The sequence below is a fragment of the Morone saxatilis genome, unplaced genomic scaffold (assembly GCF_004916995.1).
Source record: "Morone saxatilis isolate NCDOM2014 unplaced genomic scaffold, NCSU_SB_2.0 Contig3, whole genome shotgun sequence".
NCBI lineage: Eukaryota > Metazoa > Chordata > Actinopteri > Moronidae > Morone > Morone saxatilis.
The window spans coordinates 19125075-19143779 of NW_023339873.1; the positions used below are offsets into that span (position 1 = coordinate 19125075).

The 18705-nt window shown below is 42.0% G+C and overlaps 3 protein-coding genes across 3 annotated transcripts in view; 1 reads left to right on the forward strand and 2 right to left on the reverse strand.

Moving 5' to 3' along the window:
• Positions 1 to 3457, forward strand: part of ttc7b (tetratricopeptide repeat domain 7B) — a 28565-nt gene extending 25108 nt beyond the window's left edge. Inside the window, exons 21-22 of the mRNA XM_035673735.1 lie at positions 1024 to 1097; positions 1468 to 3457. Of these exons, the coding sequence (XP_035529628.1) occupies positions 1024 to 1097; positions 1468 to 1615 (222 nt within the window). The 3' untranslated portion in view covers positions 1616 to 3457. The remainder of the gene's footprint in view (positions 1 to 1023; positions 1098 to 1467) is intronic.
• Positions 3458 to 7190: 3733 nt separating this feature from the next.
• calm1a (calmodulin 1a) lies at positions 7191 to 14739 on the reverse strand. The gene is made up of 6 exons (XM_035674164.1): positions 14603 to 14739; positions 9521 to 9551; positions 9242 to 9385; positions 9045 to 9151; positions 8677 to 8812; positions 7191 to 8396 (listed from the first exon to the last, which is right to left on the reverse strand). Exons 1-6 carry the CDS (start codon positions 14603 to 14605, stop codon positions 8368 to 8370), a joined length of 450 nt encoding a protein of 149 aa, XP_035530057.1. The 5' UTR covers positions 14606 to 14739; the 3' UTR covers positions 7191 to 8367.
• A 2491-nt stretch (positions 14740 to 17230) lies between these two features.
• The window catches only part of nrde2 (NRDE-2, necessary for RNA interference, domain containing), a 10141-nt gene continuing 8666 nt past the window's right edge, over positions 17231 to 18705 (reverse strand). The window contains exons 17-19 of the mRNA XM_035673736.1: positions 18530 to 18671; positions 17812 to 17883; positions 17231 to 17639 (exon numbers count right to left, since the gene is read on the reverse strand). Coding sequence (XP_035529629.1) covers positions 17514 to 17639; positions 17812 to 17883; positions 18530 to 18671 — 340 coding nt within the window. The 3' untranslated portion in view covers positions 17231 to 17513. The remainder of the gene's footprint in view (positions 17640 to 17811; positions 17884 to 18529; positions 18672 to 18705) is intronic.

The window sequence follows — 18705 nt, forward strand, 5'->3', positions numbered from 1 at the left end:
TCCGTCTGATCTTCTCCTCCTGCCCTGTCCTTGTGTTTGGTCTCTCGAGAACGTAACAAATCTTGTCCTCTCGGTGTCCCTACAGCCTGAGGGTTTTTGTGTTTTATGTAATTAGCCATAGTCCTCTGGGAGAGCCTCATTAGAGAAGGGAGGGAGTGTCTCCCTTTTTTCTTCACTGTACACTCCTCTACCTCTTTAGAGAGCCTGACTTACCATGAGTTTCTAAGACACCACAAATTCATGTAAGCCAGATCCAGAATGCATTGTATATTGTTCAAGAACAAAAGCATATTTGAATTTTCATTTCATTTTCATTTTCAGTCATTTTTTCAGACCTTCATGTCCACAAAAAATGCATAAATCACAAACACCACCTGTGTATCTATAACAATGAGACATCAGCTCACATGATCAGTTATATCAGTATCTTTGAGTCTGCCAACCTCAGTTGCCAGAGGAGAAATACCACACAACAACTGTGATTTTTACATAAGCAAGGTGTGACACATTTTTCAGAGCCAGATTGGTTTAATATGCTTATATGTCCTAATTAAAACCAAAAACTCAACTTAGTTCTTACATTTATTTGACTTGTCTTGTACCCGTACCTAGGTTTATTTAAAAAATATATAGCAATCCAATTCTGGATTGCAGAGGTGAGGGAAAGTGGAAGCAATTTAGGACAGTTTATTTGCTGCTCCATCATCATATATGGACACCTGTGGCCCTGTCATAAAGGATATAGCCTATGAAAATAATGTAGCTCACTGTTTGGTGACATGTTATTGATTTACTTTCTGCAATAAAGTAGAACTGCACAATGACAACGAGGCTAACAATAAAACTAATAATGTTACAAGTTAGGCCACTGCATTGTTGCCGTAAGTGATTCCCATAAAAGTGAATCATCACCACCATGACTGCCTTTATTAACACATATAGCAGCCCACATTCATCACAGCAAGGTGCAAGCCTTATAATGTCCTTCCTCTCCCACCCTTTTTCTTTTTTTATTCTCCACAGGGTCTGATTCTGCACCAGCTGCAGCGCTACAGTCTGTCTGAAAAGGTCCTGAGGGACGCTGTGCAGGTTAACAGGTAGGTGTGGGTGTGTATGTCTATATGTGTATATATATATTTATATATCTGTGTGTTTGCCAGTACAATATACATGATTGTTATATTTTAGGGCATTCACAACAATATTTCTCTTTCTCCTCTTCTCTTTTTTTCTCTCCTCACCTCTCTTTTCCTCTCCTATTCTGTCCTTTCTCCTCCCCTCCTCTCCTGTTTCCTTTTCTCCTTTGTTTCGATTTCCCTCTCCTTCCTATTTTTCTTTTTCCCCCTTTCTCTCTCATAACCTCCCCTTTCCTCTCCTCTTTATCCACCTCTCATCTCTCCTGTTATCTCCCTTCTTCTCTCCTGTTTTCTTCCTCTTTGCTTCTTTCCCCTCCTCTCCTCTCCCCAGTACGGCTCACGATGTGTGGAACAGTCTGGGTGAGGTCTTGCAGGCTCAGGGAAACGCTGCCGCTGCCACCGAGTGTTTCCTCACCGCGTTGGAGCTGGAGGCCAGCAGCCCCATCCTGCCCTTCACCATCATACCCAGAGCACTATGAAACACACACACCCTCACAGTTCGAGCCTAAGTACTGTAGCACAGTGGCACAAATGATGGACCTGCAAGTTGCACACACACAAACACAGCATGCCTGCATGCCACTTACACAAGGTTTTACTGCCGTACCCTCAGATACACACGCGCGCACTCACACTCACATTCGCTGTATACAGATGCAAATAGTACACATTAACATGCCTACACACTTCCACCCGCCACCCACCCTTCCTACAATGCCTTGCTGTGGCTGTGACACCTGACACCTGTGTGTGAGGTTATGTGTCTGTATGCGAGTGTGTGTCGATTTGCGTGCCTGTTTGTGTCTGTGCATGTACACCCACGTCTGTGTATGTGTGCCAACATGTTGCCTGTGCATATTTGTGTCTGGTTGTAAGTGATTTGTAGTATGCCGTCTGTGTGTGTTTGTTGTTTTGTCCTGTTTAAAAATGTAAATAAGGTTCAGTTTGAGTTCCCACTCTGCCGTCGCTAGCATTCAGAAGAGTTTACATTTTGTTTACGTGTTATTTAGTCCGAAAATACACACACAGAGTTTCATTTTCCTTTCACACACTGAGGGTAAGTTTAGAATATTTGACTAAAAATTTGTTTTATTAATGTTTCCTTTGTAAGCCAAATATTACTGATAATCTCAACCACACACACACACACACACACACGTTCACTTGCTGTATGGCTGGTTTAGAACAGCCAGATCTTTGAGAATCAACTAGAGCATCAACAAATAAGATCAAAAGATCGCTGAGGAATCAATCAGTAAAGTCTAAATGCCAAAACACAGGCTGCATTTACACACGGGATATCAGATTTGAAACGTCCAATGGATGGCTGCCAGTTCTTTTTTTTATACATTTTTGAATTAAAGCACATTTTATCTCACGTGTAAATCCTTTATTGCTCCTTTGTTGAACCATACTTCCATGACATTCTCTGGTTTTACACATTTTCCCAATATGTGCACGGTTCTCCGAGGGAAGCTTTGGAGCTAAAGGAATAGTTTAAATGTTCCTTTCTTACTGAGTGTTAGATGAAATGATTGCTACCACTCTCATGTTTGTACAGTAAAGGTAAAGCTACTACCAGCAGCCGATTAGCTTAGCAAACCAGCACAGCAGCTAAGGCTCATTTATTAACCCTGTAGGTTTCTGTACAGATAAATGAAATGTAAGTGTAAAAAGATTTAAGATTAAATAAAGACATGCTTATTTGTGAGCTTTAGATGTGCTGGTTAGCCAGGCTAGTCCTTTTCCCCCCCGTTTCTGGTCTTTATGCTAAGCTAAGCTAACCGGTTGTTAGCTCTACCTTCAGACTACTAGCAGCTGTAGTCACCTACAAAAACTCACCAGAAACACGATAATGTTACAGATAACCTGTGAAGTTTCTTGTAAATTTGTAGAAAACTGGAGCTCCTGTGAAACATTCAAGTGTAATAATAAATAGGAGGAATCTGTTACACACAAAAATCTGATTTTCTGTTGTGTGTAAATGCATCCAGTGATTGTGTTGTCTTTGTGTCCTGTCACAGTCATGTTAAATACAACTAGATAAATATAGTTGTTTTGTTTGTTTTTTGATTATAAATACAAATGATTATTGTTGTATATTTGATTGTTCCAAGTGTATTATTGTCATTATTTTAGAAAGTAAATTATAATTCTATTTTCTGGAAAGTTGTGCTGTTGGGGGAATAAAAGGATGAAACTGATTGAGTTTGTTGACATGAGCTCAGTCAGTGAGTCCTTTGTGCTGTAAATGAATGACTGAAATTAGGATGATAATAATGAGAGATAATAAAAGTGGTCAAAAACAAAAGTCTATTTGTTGTTTGATGTATTGAAAACATTGCTCTTCCCACGGGTTTCTTGTAATCCTAATTTAGGATCTGATGGGAAACAAATATTGACCTTAAGGCTCAATGTTTTGGTTAGCAGAAACCAGTGTGTCTGTGTGTGGTGTTCCCACTGGCTGTGACCTCGGGGGCCAGCAGTGTGTGTTACTTTCTCAGGTGTAGGTCTGTCAGTGGATAGGCGTGTCCCTCTTTATGTGTTTTTCAGCAGAGGATTACAGCGCTGACAGGCTTTGTCCTAGAGTGTCAGGAAGCCACCGTTCAGCCTCACACAACCCAGCACAGACCCCCCACTGTTACTGAGTTCCCTGCTGGATCTCAGGTATCACCAACAGTTAGTCCCCCTTAAAGGTCATGGCCTCAGCCCAGAGATGTACTGTGCATGGGGCTGATACTGGTATTTTGATTACATATTGATGTTACATTGAATTAGCATTACACTGTTAATGGTCATCTGTGACGATTTGTTAAATATATTTTGGCACATCTTAACCACTATTTATGTAAGACAGTAATCAGTCCTTTTTTTTTTTTTTACACCAATACAATTTTACTGTATGTAAAAGCACAAGATACAAAGAAAGAAATTAAATTAAAAGATGGATTTCAGGATTTCTCCTCTGTTCCTCTTTCCTCCGGTGTAACAGTCATACTGCCGGGAGAACTGGCTTGCATGGCTCAGCTTGAAGGCGGTCCATCTTGCGTAGTTCTCCTCTGCTTTGAGAGTTCTTTTCTCCTTCTTCCTCACTCTGCGGTCCCGGTACTTATCAACCCAGTATTCAACGTAGAGTCTCTCCTGCAGCCACTGCAGGGTCTCATTGGATTTGGGTGTTTTTGGTTTGTCTAAAGACGGAAAGAACAAGGTTTATTTTCAAGTAACACAGAGGAATATTCCCATGAAGGAAGTGTTAAATAAGTAAAAGTCATAGGTAATAACATTGCAAACTCTGGTTCTTTGCTGTGATGTGACAGTGTCCTAGCTGATGAAGGGTGAAGAAATATGATACAAACCTTCAGACTCGGTGCCTGGTTTTGCAGCAAAGAGGTGATAGGTGGAGCTGTTTGGGTGGGACTTCTCTAAGGGCTCACTGTGTATTTCTTGCCCTCCAACCCAGTTGTTGTGCACAGTTGTCCTTTTGCCCTGCTGCTCTGCCTTCAGGGCAGAGGTCAAGCACTCTGGGCTGGCTTTGTCCCCCATTTTTGGAGGACGGCAGAGCTCGGCCTCCGCGCGCCTCCTCTGTTGCTCTTCTTTCAGAGCACTTATAGTGTAACTGGGCCTTTTCACCGGCTCCTCCTCCACTAGCATCACCTTTTTCCACTGAAGCCTCTCTATCTTCAGTTGGTGCAGATTTTTTTCCTCTAGGGCCTTTTGTTCATTTGCCCTCATCTCCTCCTCCTCCTCTCTCTGTTTGGCCTCCTGCCTCATCATCTCCTCTCTTTCCCTCTTGCACTTCTCCCTGGTCTCCAGAGCGACTCTTTGTCTGCGCTCCATCTCCACGGCTTTCAGCTTGACATATATTTGTCTTCTGACCTCCATCTTTCTCTCCTCCGGGGTCAGTTTCATCAAGCTTTTCACTTTCTCCATTTCAGAAAGAAAGGAACTTTCTTGTCTTTCAATCATCTTTGTCTAAATACTCGTCCTCTACTCGTGTAGGTTCGATTACTCTAATGCTTTCTCTTCAACAGGTTTGTGGTGAATAATGCCAGCAGACAGGAGTTCTACTGACTTTACTGTGATGGAATTCTTGACATCACAATTGACGTTCCAGACTGGAAGCATTCTAACTGAACAGATCATAGAATTCCAAATAAGGCATCATATTGTATAATACTGTATACAGCCACGTTTTTATCCCTGCTCGCAGCTTGGGACTATAGCAATGTTGGTCTGTCAGTCAGTGTATGACTTTGGTCCAGACGGAAACATCTCAATAACCATTGAATGAATTGCCATTAAACTCTACATACATTCAGGCTCCCCGGGGATCACTCTGAACACCTGACTTTACCTCAAATGTAATTTTTGTGAAACGTCTTGACAACTTGTGGTGCCATGAAATAGATAGCTCACCTGGTAGAGCTGGCATGTACCAAGGCTGAGTCCTTGCTGCAGTGGCCATGGGTTTGACTCCGACCTGTGGCTCTTTGCTGTGTGTCACCCCCTTTTTTTCCCCAAAACAAATATTTTTAAATTAGTAAAAGAAATTTGGCAGTGGATGAATCCTAGTGACCCTGACCTTTCCTCTTGTTTTTCAAAGCTTTTACTTCAAACTGTCCCGAGACAAGACCCTTGTTCCCAAAGTGGAGGCCCCAACCCACACTAGGGGTTGCCAAAGCTTTGCGGGGGGTCGCAAGGCCTTCTTGATTTTAAGGGGTGTATGAAAACTCTTTCTTTTACAGTAGGTCTATGTCTTAGCATTTCATTCATTAATCTTAACAAATATTTTTGGGGGGATTTCATTGTTTAATTGATAGACAGCCGAAGAATGACAGGAAAGGGGGAGGGGGAGAGAGAGAGACCGACCAAGCTGAAATATTTATGTGGGTGAAAGCTGGAACCAGGAGTGGGGAACTGTGTGTCTGTGTACGGCTGCGTGTGTGTGTAAATGTGTGTGAGATGAATTTGAGGCAAATCTAACAAAGAATCTTCTGGATCGGAAACCCTGTAAATAACGTTGGAGTGGCAGCTCACTAATAGCAAGCAGTGAGCAGCAAGATATATTAATACACTTCAGACAGTTACATAACTACAGCTACTAACATTGTGTATGTATGTGTGATATATGGATACATCTAACACCTCCTTCACTTCTCCATCTCTGTCTGTCTGCTTCTTGTTGATTGCACAATCAGCTACATTTTATATATTCTAGGAAGAATCAACAGTGCCTGTGTTAGTAGTACAAACACAAAGTTATACTGCTTATTGACACAGCTCCCCAGTAATTAAACAGAGTGAAGCCTTTAGTGTCTGTTGAAGCCAGCTTTTAAATCAGAGGCAGGAGGGAAGTATTTTAGGAGAAGGGATTTTATGGGTTTTAAGATGAACTGTGAATGTTTTCATTTTCATCCCTCGCTCTCTTCCTCTCCCTCAAGTCCTGGGTTTCTATTATTGTCTTTCAACCTCTTCACTCCACCCCCCCTCCCCTCCACTTGTCTCCTCTCTTGCGCGCTCCTCAAACTCCCACGGTTTTCTGCTCCCTCTATTTCACTTGCACCCACCCCATGCCTGGCTCTGTTGCCTAGCAACACCTCCTCATCTGCAGACAGACGTTCTCGACGATCTGGTCGTCCTTGTGGCACCCCTCTACACACTAATTGTACCATTAGATTAGTAACAGACATCTTGGTGTCCATAACTTTATTCCTGAGCCTTAGTTCCTTTCTCCTGTTCCCCATACTGTACGATCACTGATCTGCTCTGCAAATATCGTACTGTGTGAAAAACTGAGACTAGTTGCAACTTTCTGTAGCGTTTTCCTGTTCTCAGTTCAACTGTCTGATCCTGATACCTTCTCATTTATCAGATCTAGGAATGTAAGAGCTGACCAATTCCCCTCTCGAAATATGTTTTTAAGTGGGCTTCAGTGTCTGTGCTTACACTTTATACTCAAAAAGACATCCCATGCAGTAAGTAGCACATGAGTCATTTTAAAGCCCCCACAGGATCAGCCTCACTGACAGAAGCACAAAGACACAATACGAGATGTTAGTTCATGATATTTTATTGGAAAAACAAAATGTAAAGACTAGCATGTACAACTTGGAGATGCAGATCAACTGAACCGAACTAAACAGTTGGACTGGGCCGGGCCTCGCCCACTCCAAACAACACACACACACACACATACACACGACCACCTTCACGCAAACTCACACACAAACACAAGATAGAAATGCCGCAAAGCACCGACCCCGTCCCTACTAAACTGAAATTAACACCCGCGTAGAATCATGATACACACGCAACCTTTGAGGCAATATACTGTACCTAAGCATGCTTCACAGAGGAAAAACTCACTGACAGTAAATCTTCAGCTCTACAAAAGCTGATACTCACAACACTCATATTGCTCCAAAGGTTGCTTTTATATCATCACCTTTAAAGCCCACCCCACCCCTCCAAATAGTCTAGAACACACCCAATGCCCAAGAGGCTCAAATCTATGCCCCACCCAGGCTTCACCCTCAAAAAAGGTAAACACACAAAAGGATAAAGCGAGTATCCTGACATGCCAGAAACACAGAATCTAAAATGAGTTCTTATTTATTCCATTTTAATATTTTTCTTAAAAATATCTCTGTCGTCACTGACTTCATTTAGGTAAGCAAACGGCAAAGGTTCCGCTGGTTCACTCACTCCCATCTATCTGTCTACTAACCCCTCCCTCCTCTCTGTGGGTCCCAGGCCAACCTGAGGCCCAACAACAGCCCTCTGCCATTGGGCTCTCAACAGTAACCCATCTAAAGCTGCATGCATGAAGAACAGAACAAAAGAAAACAGGAAGTCATAGAAGAAAGGCGATTGGCCAGCCCATATAATCATCATGACATCAGGCAGATGGAACCAGGAAGCAGAGGAGCAGTGGCCAAACCAGCCAGCTGCAGACAGGCTGCTTGGCTAACGAGTTGAGATCTGATTGGGCAGCTTAGCGCCTGGGGGGGGGGGGGGGGAGGGCAGGGAATACAAGCCAGTACATGCAGATTCATTTAGGTTTTTCTTTTTGTCTTTTACCTTTTTTTGAGCTTGTTTATATGGACAGATTTTCAGTTTTCCAACATTCAGTTTAAGTTGTCTATACAGAACAGTATGAATAAATGTAGATTTTTGCAATAAGAGGTAAGTGAAACATTTGACTGATTCTTTGTCTTAATAGGAGCCCAGTTCATTTGGCGGTCATCATCTGAACAAATTCTGTGGGAAGAAAGAACACAATAAAACCTCATCAGGAACAGTGTTGAACTTGTGTACCACAAGACAGTAAAACAATCCTGATTAATCAGACTAAAAGAAAGCACTCCCTCAGACACACAGGGTGGCCACAGGGCTTCTATCTATCATCAGTGTTTGTCAGATTACATAATAAAGCTGTTCCATAAACACAATTAATCAGAAAACTAATGGTGGAGGAAATGAGGTGTGTGTTCGATCAGTGTGGCTAAGCTTTTTCCAGGCAGACTTTGCTCTCCTGTACCTTCATAGTTGACCTGTCCGTCTCCGTCAATGTCTGCTTCTCTGATCATCTCGTCTACTTCCTCATCTGTCAGCTTCTCTCCCAGGTTAGTCATCACATGACGCAGCTCTGCTGCGCTGATGTAACCGTTGCCATCCTGGCCAAGACACATACAGCATTACAGTCAGTCACACACTCTACAATGGTGACAGTCAAATATCATTGTCATGGCAAACAGAGGAAAGTTGCTTAGGGAACACTGATTGCAGATTAAGGAGTTTTATGTATTAATGCTAAATTACTCATGAGAAAAATGTGACACATCAAAGAATCACTTCATCTTTACATAATAAATAAAAATAACAGAAAACACACACACAGAGGCATACCTTATCAAAGACCCTGAACGCCTCCCTAATCTCCTCCTCACTGTCAGTGTCCTTCATCTTCCTTGCCATCATTGTCAGGAACTCGGGGAAGTCAATGGTCCCGTTGCCTGAGGAAGAGAAGGTCAGAAGTTAGAAACACAACCAATTCATACTGTCAAAAAGCTCTTCAAAAAACAGTTGAGGCACAATGAGCATACCATCTGCGTCCACCTCATTGATCATGTCCTGGAGTTCAGCCTCAGTTGGGTTTTGACCAAGTGACCTCATGACTGTGCCCAGTTCCTTGGTGGTGATGGTACCATCTCCGTCCTTATCAAACAGGGAGAAGGCCTCCTTGAACTCTGGATAGGCACGGGGGGGGACATTAGTAACAGCAGGTAATAAAACTGATATGGCTGCTGAGAATGTATGGACCTTTGCAGGTAATGTGTTTGTTGCTAAAGATGATAAGTAGTATTTTTATATTGTCACCTCACCTGCAATTTGCTCTTCTGTTAGTTGGTCAGCCTAGCAAACAAAAACAAGGTCAAGAGAAATGGAAGTAGTGAGTAGAAAGCATTAATACACTTCAAATACTAAGATAGCTTCATCCTTTAGGCAAAGGTTGGGCTGCAAATAGTGAACCCATGTCCTGGACCAACACAACATCTAGAAGACCTTAAAAACCCTACTTCCTTGCCAACTGGCAATCAGCAACAGCCTTCACAAGTGTGCAGCAATAACAAGTCAGAGGGGAGCAGGCTGCCAAGACACTCCATTAAACCATAATAACATTTGGGATCACAAACTGGTATCAACAGTACACACTTCAAACTACCATCAACAGTTCAGGCACAATCTTATTTGACTGTTTCACTTTTGGAAGCCGCTGTCCTAGCATGCTCATACTGACATCAGGTCATGGTGAAACCCCTTCCAGTATGAAGCACAACCACAGGATAGAGTGCCGTTCATTAACGCCACTATACCACCGAGTGATCCCAAACGCTCCGGCTCAGCCAATAACCTCACTGTGTGCATCTGTGTACAACCTTTATGTCATCAAAGTGGATATCTGTGAGGTCTGCCACCAGCTTGACTGCTTTCGGTGCTGCTCTTTTTGCCTCTCCACCTCCTCTTCCTCCTCCATCCAGCCTTAACCCACCACCTCCTCTCCGATGCTTCACATCCACAGCTCTTCCTCCTGCACCTCCCCCAATTACTCCTGATTTGATGCTGTTGCCATCCAGCGCCCCCCGCACCATCACCAGGCCTTCAGCCAAGCACTCCGCCCTCTTGCTGTTCTGGACACCCTGTTTTTTGATGTCGGCCAGCTCGGCCTTGGTTCTCTGCAGGCAGTTCTTCAGGTCCTGCATCTCTCTGAGCAGGCTGTCCATGCGGCTGGAGGAGGAGTCCATCAGCATCTGTAGGAAGGCTCTGTAGTTCCTCTCCTGCTGCTGGGTCAGCTCCTTGTAGTAGTGCTGTTGTTCATCCAAGAGGTCGTAGACGGTGGACAGGCTCACCAGCTCGTCCTCTGCCGGGTACACGGCGACTTTGTTAGGCAGCATGAGGGAACGATGGCAAGAAGGGCAGGAATGATGTCTTAGGATGGGAGAGATGGGTGAATAAAAAAACTGATGGCCAGACATCTATCAGTGGTTCCTGATTTGTAGAACAGACAGACAGAGGGAAGGGTGAGCAGCAGCTGCTGCCATCTCTCTGAAGAGTTACACAATAATACGTTCTATAATAATAAGTCTTGATTTGACTAGATGCAAAAGAGATGAAGTGTTTCAGTCCTCCAGGTTGGGCTGATAGTTGGATGGATACATGAATGTTGATCAGATGACAGGACTTGTCTTTCAATCCACACACAGTGAGCGGATGTCTGGCTGATAGATGACACAATGGCGATGTCTCTCTCTTCTATGAGCTGGTTGAATAGATGATGGAAAAGCTGGTCCTTCTGTTGACGTCTTCCTGGTTACTTGTCCATCTGTCTGTCTGTCTTTCCATCAATCTGTTTGCTTAACTGTCCATCTTTCTTTCTGTCCTTGTGTCTTGCAGCGTTGTGAGTGTGTGTGACCAGACCGTGTCCTTCCCTGGCTGCATCTGACTCCAACTGGGTGAGACTTTGGAGAACCCCGCTCCCTGTGCCTCCATGTCAGTGTGTGTGTGTGTGTGTGAGAGCCTAGGAGACAGTGAAAGCTTAGCTGTCTGTCCATCTCCCCAGCAGATGTAGAGTAGAAGATGAAGTGTCCACCTCCTGCAGCAGTTCAATAGATGAGGAGCCTTCAACACTTGGACAGAGAGTGTGTGTGTGTGTGAGGCCAGGAGGCCAGAGGAGCTCACTCAACTGTGTCAGGAAAACTGATTTAAGGTGTGTGAGAGTAACAGTGTCCAGACTGGGGGAGGTCACAGGGGTTTAATGTGCATCTATATGCATGTGTTCATCTGTGGCCTGTCGTCTCACTGCTACAGTTGCAGCTCCTAGGGAGGATCAGTTGGCTGCTCATGGTCACACCAAACGGCCCCCTGAGGCTGGGGGGCCCCTATCAACACAATTACAACTCTTTCTGTGAGTGACATGCCAATTTCCCCAAGAGTTCACCATGAGCCCAATGTTAAAGTTTGTTTGAAGCAAATTAGCCACAAAAAAAAAAAACCCTGCGTAAACTGCCCCTTCTTACGAAACAGGATCCATCCCGTCACCAATATTAGTACATGTAAGAATGTGCAAGAATACGTAATAACCACATGTTGGAAGGGGAAGTCCTCTACAAGACACTGTAAATCCCCAGTACACTGCTTGTGAATCTTTCTCATTTCTTTCCTTTCTGCGAGTCATGAGCATTTTTGGAGTAATATTATTAGTAAAATATTACACACTTTTCCAAATGTTGTAATCTTAAATTCAATTTAGAAACTGTCTAGGTTATTAAAAAATGAAAGCATAAAGGTATCCATGATACTTCATACTCATACTATCGTTATCTGATGTTATACTTAAACTACATTCTGTATTTAGCCGACCTTGAGGACAGAGAGCATGAGAAGGAGTAGGAGTGAAAATAATGTAGAAAACTGAAATGGTACATCTACTGTCAAACAATACTAATGAGGCTTTCAGAATTTGGCTGATGATAATGACAGTGATGATGTGCGTGTGTCCCTGCGTGTGTGTGCTCTAGCAATGGTTAACAAGCTGCTAACCCCCTCTAATACCCACGCCAAATGCCTGTCATGGCGCTGCAATGCCTGGCAACACAGACCAAGCTCCTGTTAGATGATGTGCGAGTGTAACATGTAGGCCATAAGAGTTACTTTTACAGCACCCATGGACAGTACTAAAACATTTAAGGACAACACAGAATATAGTTTTATTTAAATGTACTGATTATAAAAAGGTGAGAATGTAAACCTAATTCACATCCACTGAGTCTGTGAGCACATTTCACAGTAACAGCAGTAAGAAGACTCCCAAGACAAAGTCTGTTTTCACCAAATCCCTCAAATGGAAAGGAAACATGACAGCTGCAAAAAAGATGTCTCAATCCCACTGGCTGCTTCCTGTATCAAGGTTTGTCAACCATGTAGCTATAGCAACCACATACCAACCGTGTACCTATGGTAACTAATACAACAGGTAGCTATAGCAAATAAAACTACAGATACCTGAGTTTTAACATCATTCTACATTGGAACATTTCTACATGAATAGTTACAGCACAGCTCATCCTACTAGTCACTGTGAAAACTTGTCTGACTATGTGTAAATCAATTACTACACAACACAGTTTTAGAGCCAAATTATCTTATTCATATCTGTCGTGTTACACATGCCTCACATATCTCAAGACATTGTATTTGCACACTACTGAGCCATTCTACAGGTAAACAAAAACAGCAGAAACAAAAAGAAGACAAAACCTTAATCATGTCACGCCACTGGTCTTCTGCTGGTTGCTTTTTCTTAAGCTAAAGCAATATGATCAGCTAATACTTCCCACTTTAAACACTTCACTGTAATAATGAGCTGCTGGGACAGAAAACCAGACACACTCCTGGACACAAACTAGAGTTAGTCAAGACGCGTATGTAAGGAGGATGTGTCAGGAAATGCTAACATGTAACGACAATTTGAGTATCAAACAAAAAGTCTGATCCAGAAGATAATCAACTACCAGCATTCATTTAAGTGACACGCTGCTGCAGGGTTTTGTTAAAAGAGGGTATTTAGATAACCGAGGAAGTTTACTGAAGTAGAGGGCTTCTCCTGTGTAATGAAAAAGAAAGAAGCCTATGATATGTTCAGTAGATTGCCTCTGTCAAACAAGGTTTATGTCTCTGTAGGACTTACATACCCTGAAGATAAGGTGGACTGTGCCATAAAATCTGTTTTTTCCACATGACAACAGAGTGTGTATGTAAGCGACTCCCTCCACAAGCTATAAACTACAGCGTCTGACTGCTGTATGATGCTACCACTCCCTAGGGGACTGCTCCAGGGGCATTAATAAGAAGCTGACATTGTGCATTTATACACAAAAACTAACCAAATGAGGTACCACAACTAGGAGGGAGACAACAATCTACACAGGTGTATGCTGTTTATCCATTTCAGATTGTAGCAATGAAAAAAAAACAATGTTCTTCACGCTTGCAAAGTACAGATACATACTACAGACAGGACTTTAACACATATTTTTTAAGATCAATCAGTGCCCAAACTGTTCCAACAATTATTTTAATTAACAATAACTAAAATATATCTGTTTTTTCTGTGGCAAAGTAACCACACACAGGTGTCACACCACAATGTGTGACCTAATTAGACGGTCAGTTGTTACCACTGCAGCTTTTACAATGGACACATACTGTACTTAGATAACTGTTATCAATAATTGTTACGGCAACAGTAATGAAAATGTATGACTCTTGGAAGGGTGACAATATTCAATGGGTGTGGTGGCAGAAGTGATCTGCCTGTGTACCACCAACACCTCACCCATCAGTCCTCTCCACAGCTCAATGTCTGATGTCTGTGAATAGGACATGAGATTGGTCGCAGATTTCGGCGCAGCACAGGCGTAATAAATCCTGTGTAGCGACCCCTCACAAACATTAGTACTCTTGAAGCGAAAATGCACTGCTGACTGTTATTACAGCTGTCTTATACCGGAGTATCACTCATTGGGGATGTAACGTTAGCTCTGATGCTAACACTGACAGCCAACCGAGCAGCCACAACTCACGTTACTGCCAATATGCGGCCACCTGTAACAAGCGGCACACTATAAGTTACGACTCAAGTGGCGGGTACTAGCTGGAGATACGGCGACGTGATAAGCTTCTCCCTCGTTATGTCTAGAAACCACAGCGTTAACAGCTAAGTTAGTTAGCTAACTAACTCCACAGTGCAACCGAGTCCATCCTACTCGCGCTCTGCAATGGAGGCTTCAGGATATTTCTACAAAACGACACAGCGGGAGATACGTAGGAACCCCTGGCTGCCATTCAGCCAACTCCACACCATTACAAGTCGTACATATCACAAACCACGATGATTAAATACTCACCATGTCTGTTTGAGTTGGAGACGGTGGTCTGCTACGCTACAGGGAGAGAGGAAATGGACGGTTGCCACTGAACGAGGCTTGCTGGAGGCGGGCAGGCAAGACGAACTACTGCTGTACGGCTCACTGTATTCCTCCGCACTGTGGGGAACTCGCTCAGTCGGTGAGGCGTCCTCGTTCCCTCCCCGTGAGCGCGCATGCACGCACGTACACGCACGTACACGCACACATGCATACGAGCTTGCTGCTGTGCGCGCGCCTGTCTCTGAGCTTGTCATGTTTCACACCAAGAAGTTACTTCTAACTGTTGACTGGGTTTAAAAAGGAGTCTCCATTTAGAAAGAGAAACAGTTGCAGTAGTTTGGTGTGAAAGGGTTTGTATGTATTGTCTAAAGCCAGATTAACCTGTTTTAGGGAGAGAATATCTGTCAGGCATGCCTGACATGCAGTGAACCTGCGGCCCCATGGCAGTTGCCTGTTGCTAATCTGGCCTTGAAAACAATTTCCCCTAGGGGATCAATGAAGTATATCTTCTTCTTCTTGATGCTGTGTAATCGGAGAACTAGAGAAGTCCACTGGTGTCTAACATCAATACCGCCATGTACAATCAGACAAACACAAACTAAACTGCAGTCAATTAAATGAAACTGTGGGCAAAGTTTGGGATCTTCTTATGAAAATCAAAATAACCCTGGTAATTATTATTGCTTTGGATTCAGGGAATAATAGTGCTAATCTAGCTTTAAATGAGGGCTAAATGACACCACAGTGGAAAGACTTAACCCTCAATTGATCTTGAAGACAATAAAAAAACCCTCTGATTTCTAATAAGTTTAGGGCGTCATGTTTTACCTGCTATTAGTGAGATATATATCTCATGGGACTTCTATTGGGCGGCAAACCCACATGGCCTGTGCAGGTACTACAGTGGACTGCAGCAACAATTCACATGACAGTCCCAGTTCTGCTGTTAATGTGCCTGTTAATATTGGAGGACAGCTAAGACAGTCAAATATATGAACTATCAATCAATCAGTAAGTCAAACACTTAACCAAAAATAGTTCTTTAAGCCAAATAAATGTTATATCATTTTGTCTCAAAATCTGTGAACAAGGAGAACATTCACATCAATTCAGAAATCTGATTTTAAATGTTCTTAAAATACAGTTTCACAACATTAGATTATATTTTATTAATGATCTCAATACATTTCGGTGGTTATAGTTGAGTCTAGTCAAGAGTATCATATAGTTACTTGTCAGATTGTGGCTTTGGGGGACTGTCCAGTATTATTGCATTATCTTCTGTGTGTCCGCATGTCCCCTTCAACTGGCACCAATCATCAAGTCTGCTGATGTCTCTTGGCCAATTGGCTGCCATGACATCAGAATCATAGACGGACATTGTTACTGTAATCTGGACTGCAACAGGAATATAAACCTAACTGTATGAATTTACAATGCTGACCTAAATTAAAATGTGTAGCATAGTTATTATAAATACAACCTAAAACAATAATTGTATTTACATAAAAATAAGGGAGTTGTCTATTATAGTGGTCGTTTTCCCTCAAAAGAAAAAGGTGAGAAAAGTGACTTCAAACCTGATTTCTTCGTATTTGTGCTAGATATTTAATCTGCTGAAATTGACATACAGTGACGGACTATTTTGTGTTACACAGAGTTTTATGCAGGCGGAAGGATACGTGCTAAACATCTCGGCTAACGGCACTGGGGAAGTTGCAGTTTTGTTTTTGAGAGGCAGATTTTGATTGGACGAGGCAGACCCGCAATATTCTGCACTCTGTACAGGAGCCGCTGATTGGCCACGGCGGATCTGCAATGCGTCAAACCACGGCGCGGCAACGACGAAAGGAGGGAGCGACTCCACAGTATGTACAGTATATCCTGTGAGTAATATACAATAGGGTCGGTGAAAACTTTCAGGTATTCACAGGTGTGTTTCCAAAGAGAGTCGCCGGGGGAATGAAGGAATAAAACTTACTTTGGGTATATAGGGTAAAAAAAATCGATTAAATGCTCCATGTATAAAATGTGATCATTGAAAATTAGAAGTCAAATACATAAATAAAACAACAACAGCACATGTTCAACACTGACCCATTTTACAGTAGCAGTGTTCACATATTAAATTTAACATTTTAAAAAAGTATTTAAGAAATTGCCCCATAGCTGACAACTTTCTTGGACCTGCAGTCTTTTGGTTGTTGGTTGTCTCTCACCAAGGCGCAGGGATATAATATTAGTCATAACTTTTTATCTATTTATTATATCTTGATTATGATTATTACCATCATCTGGAGTCTATTAACCCAGGGTTAAGGGCAGCTTTATGAATGAGTTGCATTGTGCAAACATTCAGTTAAAATTTGACAATCATGACACTATTAAATATGGAGGCAGTGTAATTTTTTTGTTCCTTATTTATCTCAGTATTTGTTTACAGTTTCTTCCATTAGACTCAATCGAATCAATGAATTGAATAGAATATTGAATATAAACATGAACTTTTATAATATATTTCATTTGAAACTCAGGCCTCCAGTCTCAGTCTCAGTGTGCATGTCCTTTAAATTCAGATACATAAACAAACATCCAGCACACAACACGTTATTGAGAATCATATTTATTGACAATGTCCGGTACTAAAACACAGTCCTAGTTATCTGCTGTGAAAATAAAACATCTGATATAATGTACAGAATGTAAGAGTGGTTCCTTGCACATCATTAGATATGATCACTGCAACTTTACTGTTTAAACTGCAGCTGTGTGTGTAAGCATCTGAGTTTGCACGTGTCTCCTCTTCTTCCATTAAGTGTGCTAATATGTGGGTTGGCATGTTGCCATTGAAGCAAACTCAAGTTCTTGAATGAGATGAGTGTGTGTGCGTTTAGTCCTCCAGTAGTATATCCAGTTCTTCTAAAGGCAGCCTGACTCGGAGTTCTTTCTCTGTCATCAGATCTACAAACTCCTGCAGATGCTCAGGGAACAGCTGCACTCCGTCCATGTACAAACCCTGACACACGTGCCATACACACAAATTTGCAAAAATGCAAATTTACGTTCATACACACCCACCCACACAGAGAGAAAGAGGAAAAATTAATTTCTCATATGTACAATTTTAAAATGGAGTAGACGTAAGTAATCTGTTGTTAGGAAAATTGACTATTATGTCTGTGTCTCACCTTAGCCCAGGGGATATTCTGTAAGGCCTTGTAGAAGATCCCTGTGGCTTTATCCACCTTCCCTTCTGACACCTAAAAATACACAAACACATTACATACACATAGAACAGACAGAAGGCTTTATACTGTCAATAGTTATGTATCCAATTACACAAAGCAAGTGTGTAGGCTGTTCTTATCTGTCTGTCTTTAAGTCAATATTTCAGAGGTCAGAGATTAACGAGCAGAATGACATACAGAAAAAAATGGGATCTTAAAAGGCACAGCAGGCTTTTCAAAACATTACTGAAATGTACATTTTTGTTTGTATTTGATTCTTTTTAATACGATTTTGTTTTTAAAAATGACACTTTGAAGCCATCTGATACCACATTTATTTTGTCTAATTTCAATAGATAATTGACAGAGATGATTAGGCCTGTACTCCCCTTATAATAGTCTGTTCAGGTGCTAACTCTAACAAACATATAGCTTACATTTCTTTTAGCTTAGTTAAAATAACTAACTCATAAATAACTCACTACTATCTTAGTTTAACAAATCCTTGATACATGTAACGTGTGCAACCATTCATCAGCTTATTGACTAATTCATTCTGTTGACACCCTTTCAGTAAAGTCTGTAACTATGCTGTTATGAGTTTGATGATGTTGAGTATGAACTGTTAAAAAAGATGAATTTCCCTGTGTGAGTTTGTGTGTGTTATTGTCTGTCGCACCAGGAAGTGCATGTACATCCTCCAAAGTAAAGGACAGTGAGAGCCCATCTCTGTTGCTATGGTGCTTTCAAACAGTCTCCGAATACGGTTGCTGAGGCCATTCTCTGGCAGGATAGGCAAGGCAGCGTCATGGCAACAAGACCTATAAATAAAAAAAAATATTTAAAAATAAATAA

Excerpts from the sequence above, each read along its gene's own strand:
- calm1a (XM_035674164.1), bottom strand. Across the intron at positions 9,386-9,520 it reads AACAGAAGAGCAAATTGCAG|AGTTCAAGGAGGCCTTCTCC; the intron begins GTGAGGTGACAA and ends GTGCCTATCCAG. Across the intron at positions 9,152-9,241 it reads CAATGAGGTGGACGCAGATG|GCAACGGGACCATTGACTTC; the intron begins GTATGCTCATTG and ends TCTCTTCCTCAG.